The 10200-nt window shown below is 44.7% G+C and overlaps 1 protein-coding gene across 1 annotated transcript in view; it reads right to left on the reverse strand.

Moving 5' to 3' along the window:
• Positions 1-3: 3 nt before the first annotated feature.
• Positions 4-10200, reverse strand: part of LOC107084858 (titin-like) — a 21902-nt gene continuing 11705 nt past the window's right edge. The window contains exons 3-9 of the mRNA XM_015374906.1: positions 7577-9191; positions 6605-6710; positions 6384-6482; positions 6181-6306; positions 5970-6089; positions 312-1114; positions 4-126 (exon numbers count right to left, since the gene is read on the reverse strand). Of these exons, the coding sequence (XP_015230392.1) occupies positions 4-126; positions 312-1114; positions 5970-6089; positions 6181-6306; positions 6384-6482; positions 6605-6710; positions 7577-9191 (2992 nt within the window). The remainder of the gene's footprint in view (positions 127-311; positions 1115-5969; positions 6090-6180; positions 6307-6383; positions 6483-6604; positions 6711-7576; positions 9192-10200) is intronic.

A 10200-nucleotide genomic window follows, 5' to 3' on the forward strand; every position in this document is an offset into this window, starting at 1 on the left:
CTTCTAGTCCCAACTGGTCACTTCCCTGTTCCAGGTGGTCCCTTCTGGTCCCAACTGGTCCCTTCTAGTTCCAGGTGGTCCCTTCTGGTCCCAACTGGTCCCTTCTAGTCCCAGCTGCTCCTTTCCCTGTTCCAGCTTAATAAAGTTTAATTATTATTATGTGTCAGCGTGTAGAGGCACAACCACAGAGACCCTTTCTGAAAGAATCGTGTTCAGACCCGTTTCTCTTGGAAACGTAGCGTGAAACGGCTTTGATTGATGCTTTATAAATGAGATGTTATTCCTGACTCCACTGTTCAGGGTTGACTTACCTTCCTAGCTAAGGGCAGGATGGTTCTGATCCGGTCTGCAGTGAATGAAGAACTCATAGTCTGAGTGAAGAGGGACATCAGGGCGATTGTTGCCCTCTCCTCTGTGATGCTGGTCTGGAAGCAGCCCTCCCAAGCCACGCCGTCCTCCAGCTCCTTCAGCCTGGCTAGGGCCCGGGTCCCAGAGGCCCTTTTCTCTTTCCCACCGGGTTCCCCGGTCCGATCAGAGAGTTGGTTCGGCCCAGAGTCCGTCCTCAGCTCAGAGTCGGACTCCAGCGGAGCCATGTCCTCAGACACGTGCGTAGACCCTGGAGCTCCCAGGGTCCGAGACGAGGTTCTGGGTTTAAGCCTCCTCTTTTTAGGAGTGGGTGGGTTCTGAGGTTCTGTGGGCTGAGCCGGGCCACCAGGTGTCTGAACAGCATCCTGGACTGGTCCAGCTGCTGGCCGCTGAGGAGTTGCAGGAGATGCTCTGAATCTAGTCCATCTGGGACGTCTCCGTTTCCTGGCCGTCTTCCTGCAGTTCGGGATCTTCTTCAGTCTGGACCTCTTGGATGGGGGGATGAACCCAGATATGATGTCTGAGGCGGGGCTGCCAGCTGTGGCCTTCTTCAGGACGTGATCCAGGGTCCGGACGTAGCTGGCGCCGCTGAGCGGGAGCTGGAAGGGCGGTGCTTCCACCGGCAGCTGGGAGAAGGTGGAGGCTCGCTCGTCGATCAGCTTCCCCTCAGACTCCAGATACTCGTCCAGCATGTCGCTGCAGAACGCAGACAGGTTCTTCTTCTGCACATCTGAACTTGGCCCAGCAGCTGCAGGCGAAACAGAAGACGGGTCAAAGGTCTTTACCTTTCTATGTTCTGTTCCTTCAATGCTTCATCAGTGTTTTATACTGAATTATTATGGGATGGATGTTGACAGTGATGAAGGCTCTATAAATGTATTTCTATATTAGAATCTGATCTTTAAAACGGTTCCTCTGCATTTGCCTAGCGGCCCTCAGAAAGTCTCAGCTGAGCAACCAGCCCTAGATCTGTCCGCTCACTGCAGCGGTTCTGGTTCTAGAACAGGGTTTCCTAACCCTGGTCCTCCATGTTTTAAACACATCTGACCTGAATGAAAGACTGATTGGTCCATCATCTGGACATAGACAGGGCGGACCACCCGCTAATCCATAGAGGCCCACCTAGACTGACAGAAGGAGGAGGAGAGCATAAGTCTGAGAAGGAGAGGACCATGGAGGCTCTGGAGTTCCGGCTAGTTCTTAAGTTATCGGCGAGTCGTCTTTAAACTCACTGACATACAGGTTAGAAAAAACATCCACAGCTCTTTTCTGCAGATCAGTTGCTTCGGTCAACTTCATCTTCTGAACGGAAACATTGAATGAGTTGAGAGGCGTTACTTTGAGAGGCGTCTGGCGGCGACCCTGCACAGTGGGAGCTCCTGCACTGTCAGGAGGATCCAAACGTTTTAATTAAAGCATTCAGGAATAGTTTATATGAGCTGCCAGATTTCATTAGAAGATTTCTTTTTGCGAGGTGGGAGCTCACTTAGATCTGCCATCTCACCACTTCAAGACCAAGAAAATCATGTTTTCTTGTAATTTTTGGTTGATTTTCTTTCACTTATTCCAACATGATCTGTCTCTTAGAGACGGATGTTTCTCCTGCTGGAGCTTCACCTAAAGTTAAACGCTGCGTCATGCTGGGAAATCTGCTTTTTTCACCATAAATTAAATAGAATAGACATATGAAAGTTTGTTTCATGTCTACTGTTTTCTCAGGCGTCGTGGAAAAGTAAACTGAAGTTATTGTCTATTGTGGTCATTATCGAGGTATTCAGTAATTCACTGAGAACCCAAAGCTTAGTTAATATGAAATCCCAGCCTCCATTGGTTAATCTATGTGGTCCAACAGCACAAACAATACTAAAAGAATAATGAAAATAGAATACACATTAGAGACTTTATAAAAGAACTGAGTTCATTTTGTTATTTTGACATTTTCTTGCATTTTTTTAAACTTAAGTTGAATTGGAAACAAATTATAAATAAACACATGAATAGACAAAAAAATTCTATTATGGAGACCCAGGAAATGAAGACGGAATGTAAAATATTCCCAATATACTAGCTTTTATTTTAATTCACTTTTACTTTGAAAGACTTCAAATAAACTTCTGGTTCTGACAGCGGAGGAGAACCTCACAGTGCAGGTCTGCACCTAGACTGTCAAGTTTTTGTTGTTTTTTCATTTGAGGACCAAAAAATGGCTTTTGTTTCCTGCCGATTAAAAAACACTCCACGATATCAGCCTCTAATTCTTCAATAGATTAGACCATTTCTCCTGTATCATTGTGTGTGTTGATTACAAAACAGCTGGATTTTAATTTTACTAACATCCCAACATAAACTGAGACTTTATGGTTCTCCATCGTTCCCAAAAACATGAAAAACCTTTTTTTAAAGCAACCGTCATTTAAGACAACAGCATTAAAGCGCCAGTTTGAGCTCTTAGGTCTAAATCTAGCTATGAACACACTTCCTAAAAGCAAACTTCCTTGTTGATCCATGTTTAGATCTTTATCCTCCTCGAGTGTAAATGTGGCTCTAAATGATTTCCATCTAAATCAACCATACAGTTGAAATCACTTCCTAAAAAAAGGTAATCTTGCAGAAGTTATGATATTTGAGTCTTATTTGTGGCTCAGTAAAATGGCCTCCATTTCCATAATTAGTAACATGACTCCTACAGTTTTAGTCACCGGAAAGCGAGCGCCTGACATGAGTGACCCGTTCCCAGACGTTTATATGGATCTTTGAGAAAGACAGTGGTCCTCTGCTACAAAATGTGACGATGAAGATGGATCTGTGCAAGACGGACCCAAAAACATTATGCAAAAATTGTATCAAAAGTTCTAAACAAGAGAATTCTTCACAACAGGTTAATAAGCGTTTGGGCGGACAAATTCGGAGGACAAAAACCTCAGTGGAAGACTCTTTACAAGCCTCCGATCAAAAAACGGACTGGTGACCTTCAATGGAGGATACTTCATGCTTCAAACTCGTTTTTATCAGTCATCAGTCCTGAGGTTTTAAACAAGTGTCCTTTTTGCAGACTGCATGAGTGTGTGTTTCACGTTTTAATGGATTGTGTACGACTGACTGTTTTTTTTTTATTTTTTAAATCAACGTTTTAAGCCTTTTTAGTTTTGTTTTTACCCATTCCGTTTTTATCACGGGTGTACGTCACAGCCGAGCCACTGCTTTCAAATCCAGAATTTTAAATTATTTAATCTCTCAAGCCAAAATGGCCATTTACTTAACATGTAGGGACAAACTGCAGGAAGAACCTCAGCTTGATACGGTGGCTCTGTGGAAGTGGAACATCAAGGCCAGGTTGAGGCTGGAGTTTTGCTTCCACAGAGCCACTGAGGATTTGAAGGGTTTTTTTTACAACTGTGGGGTTTTAATAGTGTTTTGTTCATCATTTCTGACTCAGGAGAGCTAAAATATAACAAGCTGCTATTGTAATAACAATAATAATAATGTGCTCATGACCTGAGTTTTTTAACTGTTTGCTGGGAAATCATTGTTCAATAAATGTTTCGTTAAAAATCAAATAAAAATCATAATTAGTAATAAGCAGTTTAAAAGCCAGGGAATCTTGGGAATAACATACTTTTTCCTTATCAGGCTATCATGCCCAAACACCTCACACACACATTTTCCAGGTAGATTTCCATATAGCACTCTGTTGCACACATGCATTCACACAATGTTACAAAGAAGGTATAAATAAAATTTAAGAGGGTTGAGGGTTTGGGGGAAAATGCTTTGAGACTTTTGTGACAATGATGAGCGCTGTATGGTGTTATTTTTGGACAGCATGTGAATTCGACTTGTCAAATGGTTTTTCCCCCCTCTGGTGGACAAATAAAGAGAATAGTCTTCAGTGTCATGATTTTTTTTTGTCTTAAAGGAAAATGCAGGTTTTTTTTTTTTTACATTGGGCCCTTGATTTTACGTTATTACATCATGTTCTACTCACCCATATGAGTTTAGTGCCATTTGGAGCCGTTCTGAAGATATTCCATTAGGTTATATCCAAGTAACGTCGTCCTTTGGGCAACGACTTGAAGGCACAAACTAAACTGTTCATAATTTATTCTTTATGGTACGCCAGCATTCATCACATGTAGGCGAATCACTGTCCGCCAGCCATCCGCAGTTATATATTTTTTATTTATATCTTTAACAAAAAAAAAAGCGGAGTGTGTATGACATCATCTGCGTGCCAGACTTGAGTTGCGACAGGCAGCCCGGGTCACAGGCGGCTACGCTCTACCCCTTCTATTCATTCTAGCTAATCTGATTTGTTCAATTCCATTTAGAGAGCGAGATCATCTGTGGTAGTAGCACTAGACAACTTCCAGGCATGCGAGTAAAACTAGCAGCAGTTCAGCGGACAGGATGAATTAATGGTAGCCGGCGCGCGTAGATGACATCATAAACGCGCCGCTTTGTTTTTAAAAGATATAAATATAAAAAATATAACCGCGGATGTCTGGGGGATAAGGAGCCCCTAAAGGGAAATGGAAGGAAAAAATAAAGTTTTGCGAGATCTCGCAAAAGTATTGCGGGATCTCGTAAAAGTATTGCGAGATCTCGTAAAAGTATTCCAGGATCTCGCAAAAGTATTGCGGGATCTCGCAAAAAATAAACTTTTGCGAGATCCCGCAATACTATTGCGGGATCTTGCAAAAGTATTGTGGGATCTCGCAAAAGTTCTTTTTTCCCCTCCATGTCCCTTTTGATTGTCTCCGTACGGGGACAATGATTCGTCTACATGTTATGAATGCTGGCGTACCATAAAGAATAAATTAGTTTAGTTTGTGCCTTCAAGTCGTCGCCCATAGGAAGACGTTACTTGGATATAACCTAACGGAATATCTTCAGAACGGCTCCAAATGACACAAAACTCATATGGGTGAGTAGAACATGATGTAATAACGTAAAATCAAGGGCCCAATGTAAAAAAAACATAAAAAACGGCATTTCCCTTTAAGAGAATTCAACCATTTTGAGCCTCAACAAGCTGACGAGCAATCCTTTGAGGATTTCGTGGACATAAAAAGCAAGAAAAGGAACTTTGCTGTGAAGATGACAAGAGAAAAGCACTTGTCAGAGAATGAAATAATACTGTAATTTGCTGTGAGTTTATGCACTGGTTTGGCTTTGTTCTTTGAGCAAGTTGATGTTCATGTGTGGCCAGTTTAAAAACATATCTATGCCTTTAATTTGAAACAAAAACATTTTTTTTTCATCACTAGAGAAGGTTTCAGTGAATGCACGAATGAAACTGGTGGGTTGGGTGAAAAAGGTTAAGAACCACTGGTTTAGATCAAAGCATGGTCACATATTCACCTGAACAGTCTAATTAAAGTTTAGATCTTAATTCTACTAAGAATCTGCAGCAGAATTTAACATCTTATGCTGACAGAATCTCTCCGTCCATCGAACTGAATCGATTTACTACATGCAGCTGATATTTCCGTGGTTAGAGTTGCTTTGTCAGATCCTCCTGAAACTCGCCCATGTTTGCAGAGATGACGGACGAGTTCAGGAGGTCTGATGTTACCAGTGAAGACCTAAAGCCTGTGAAGCACCTTCAAGTTTGGGAGCTGCAGGGGATTCAGCCTCCGGCGGGGGGAATTTCTCCTTCCAGCCTTTAATCTGGGTCACGTCGGTGGTTTTTCCTGTTCTGGACTGAAATGAAGCAAAGATCCCTGAGGAGAACAGATGAACAGAAGGTTATTAGCAGATCTGTACATCTTCTGATGAAACACAGAAACTTACAGAGTCCGTAAACACGCCTACCCTGAGGAGTCGGCTCCGTCTGCGTTTGCGGCTCCATCGCTCCTGGGGGTGGGATGGGAAGACAGACTCCCAGGTACTGCAGGTCGATGGACAGAGCTGGATCCAGGAGGGTCATCTTCAGTCCAACTGGGCCATAAACAGCAGGAGGAAACGTCATCTCAGAGCGCTCTGTGTGGTGCTAGCTTTAGGTCAGTGATGCTTACCTTCCTGCAGCACAGGGTGGATGACCTGCCTGTGTTTCATCAGCTTCAGGTCTCTGAGAATCGTCTCCTCACAGACCGCAATCCTCTCCTCCAGACTCCCTGCTGATGAGGAAAAGGTTCACCTAAAACCCCACCTAACGTCTAAGACCATCTGCAGAGGACGGTCAGTGAAGCTGAGCCTCAGAACCACTGAGATCCAGTCAGAAACAACCTGAGGCTACCTGTGCTGCGCAGCTCCGGTTCTTCAGCAGGTGGGGGCTCTGGGACCGGCGGGGGGTTGGGTAGCTGCTCTTCAGATGACTCAGCAGTGTGCAGCTTAAGGGCCTCCTGAAACAATTTCACTGCTTTAATCTTTGCATTTTTAAACTTCTAGAAACATTTTACTCTACAAGCAAATATTTACCTCCCAGCCACTAGGGGGAGACCATCACCAGCCTACAGGCACCCAGGCCTTCAGTGAAAACACAAGCAGATGCTTCCAGAGGCCATTACTACAGCCCTGGTCCCATAAAGGTAAGCAACTGTCACCCTCTGGTGGTCTGGAGCTCCTCTCAGCTTTTCAAGATGTGGATCTATGAAGTCTGAGGGTTCATCCAGAGTTTCTAAAGCGCTTTCATGGTGTTTTTCAGGGTTTATTTTAGAAATAAATGTGGCCAGGCTATATATTTAAATTTTTTTCTTTTGTTTAATCTCCTATAAATCAGTCATGGTGACATTTAAAATAGTGGTTCCATCTGAAAAATATTCCTCAATGCCCTCTGCCCTCTGTTGTTTCTCAAATAAAATGCATAACGATATTACAGCTTTTTATTGATTTATTTCAAATTTGAAACATTTTCTAGCCTGTGAGGTAAAAAAAAAATAAAAATAATGAACCAATTAATCGAATCAAATCGTATTTTCAGTATGAAAATAATCGAATCGTTGGGTCAGGAAATCGATACTGAATTGAATCGCCATGATGGATGTGATTTACACCCCTAATATAGTCCCCGCTCTATAAAGTGATGGAGGCATTTAGGGGTTGACCTCTGACCCCTCCATCACCATATAGAGCGGGGACTATATAGTGAATTCCGGGATATATCTGCTCGTCTAGTGACCATAGATGATCACTTCTTTTCAAGGTGCATTGTGGGAAGTCCACTACTTGGCGCCTAAACAGTGATTATGACGGACAAAGATGATTTTACCTTAGAGGTGAACGAGATAAAAAGCTGCTCCTCCACTTCCTCCACCTTGGGCTGCTTGCTTCTGTAGTCGTCCTCATCCTCACCCACCTCCAACCGGTCCAGCTGGGTTGTCCTGGACGACTTCTTCCTCTTGCAGGACCTGCTGCAGGAGGCCGCCTGCACCGGCGCAGAGGGCTGTGGCAGTTCTGACGCTGGCGGAGCCTGAACGGGAGTGGCCACCGCCTCAGGGTTGGAAAACTCCACTCCCATGTCATCGTCGGTGGAGAAAAAGTGCACCAAATCTGAGAGGGAAGTCGTAGGGGACAAGCCGTCCTCGTCCAAAGAGGAGAAGGTCGGCGAAAGGGAGAGCTGTAGGGCGAGAGGGGAGAGCTCTGCAGGGAAAGGCAGAGACTGTTCGCCCTCTGAAAACGATGGGAGGGGCTCTTTAGGAGGGTTCGACGGTGAAGGAGTTTGGCTCTGTGGCTCCGGAAGGCAGGAAAACAGAGGAGGGGAGACAGACATTAACGGAGTGGACTGCTGAGGGGGCTCCAAAGCTGGGAAAGGAGAGCGTGAATACGCCTCAGACAGAGGTAATACTGTGTGCCATTTGAAGACAGAGGAGTTCCTGCTGGAAGGTTCTTCTTCAGCAGACGACGAAGAGTCCAGCTCTAAAGCTAAGGAGGCTGGGAGAGGAGGTAAAGATTCTGCAGAGCTGGCAGGGGACAGAGGGTCAAAGTCAAAGGAGGAACACTGAGGGTCTGGGAGGACAGAGTCAAGCTTAACGGAGCGAGAGCTTGAAGGTAGTGTTGAAGGCTCTCCTGCTGCTCTGGGGGAGTCTGGGAGAGACAGAGTAGTACTGAGAGGTAAGGACAGGTGCGATGATGCAGAGGTAGAACATGCTGACACAGCCGGTGCGGACGCCTGAACGGGGCCACAGCTTTTCTCAGGGTTGGACATCATTGGCCCTTCGTTAGGATCAGGGGGCCCTAAGCTTAAACTTTCAGAAGGGGAGACCAAGGGATCTGAACCAGGGAGCATGTCTGGACTGGGGGGCTGGGGAGGAGTCCCACCTGGACCATCTAAACCCCTCTCCTCTGGCAGAATGTCCTCTCTGCTGACCTCCATGATGTCTTTCTGTTGAGACGTGGCAGAGGACTCCGGCTGAGACGTCTGGGGGACAGTGTCCGCTTTGTTCTTCGCCTTCTTAGACTTTGCTGAATGCTGCTTTAAAAAAAGTGCGAGTGCTGGCAGGGGCAGCCGAGTCGGCCGTTTCTGTTGCTTCTCAGCGTCCGAAGAGGCGCCTGCATCACGCTGGTGGTCCGGTTTGTTCGAGGGAAGCGGCTCTAATGGAGGAGCAGCCACTGTCCTGTCAGATGAGCTAGAAAGACGCTCGTCACTTTTAACCTTTCCAGCTGTTTCAGCAGCTGCCATTTTCCTCCCGGATGTAGTGACAGATCCGTTGTTCTTGTGAACGACGCTCCTGTTCCTGTCAGTCATTGTGGTCGAAGTAGTGTTACCTGGCGCTGCTCCACGGGAGAAGCTGCCGCCGCCGCTTTGCTCCACCCTACACCTCTGCAGGGAAACATGAGCCTCGCAGATGAGCTCAGAAATTAACTTGGGCGCTGGACGTGAACTGCTGCCGAAGGAAAGCACAGAAAAATGACTTATTAGTGACACCAATTCACTCTTATCCTCTTATCTCTTATCCTTATCCTCTTATCAGACGCTGCTGCTGGGGTCAAAATTCTCCAACTGGGACCAGTAAGGATTCAAGGGCCAATAACAACGGAGACAAAGGGGACCAGTTTAGATCAAAACAGGCTGTTTAACCTGTCATCCAGGTCAGAGTCATTCCAAAAAGCTCAAAAACAATCTACTGGACTTTGTTTCCAAGTTTGAAGACGTTTCTCCTCCAATCCAGGAAGATTTTTCAACTCAAAATGTCTGAAATAGCGTCAAGTTCCAGGCTTTATACAGTAGACCAACAAAGCCCTGTTTTGGTTTAGAAACCAAACCTATTCAGACAGGCCAACAATTCCCTCTAATGACCCCCCTTTCAGAGATATAGACAGGTATGGGGCCTTGCAGGCTACCAAACAACACAAGCGACTCCCATTCCAAAGGGGTGGATCCGTTCGTCTGTTTTTATTTGCAAAATTTCTAAGGGAAAACGAGGCTTTGTTGGGCTACTGTATAAAACCTGGAACTCAGCGCTTCCTGGATGGGAAGAGAAACGTCGTCAAACTTGGAACCAAGGTCCAGTGGATTGTCATGGATGGATGGATGATCAGAGCTGCAAACATGATTATTGCTGTCTGATAAAAGCATTAACAGCAGTTTAAATTTCAGTTTTTAACCTTTTGACAGAGATTTGACCAAATACAGGATATTTTTTTTTTTTTTTATAAAATGCTGGAAGTAGTGATGTCAGAGCCTTAACCCTTTAAAGCCCGATCCAAGAATAAATCAAAACAGAAAATTACTTTTTTTTGTTTGAAGTCCTTATTTGGCCTTTTAACAAAATATGTAAAAAGAAAAAACAGAAATACATTTTTGATATTAATAATTTTATTACTATGCGATAAGTCAAGATTATTTTTTGTGTAGTCTTCTACTGGCTGTTATCAGGTATATCTGATTGTGTA

This window comes from Cyprinodon variegatus, unplaced genomic scaffold (genome assembly GCF_000732505.1).
Source record: "Cyprinodon variegatus isolate N-32 unplaced genomic scaffold, C_variegatus-1.0 Scaffold110, whole genome shotgun sequence".
In the NCBI taxonomy this organism is placed as follows: domain Eukaryota; kingdom Metazoa; phylum Chordata; class Actinopteri; order Cyprinodontiformes; family Cyprinodontidae; genus Cyprinodon; species Cyprinodon variegatus.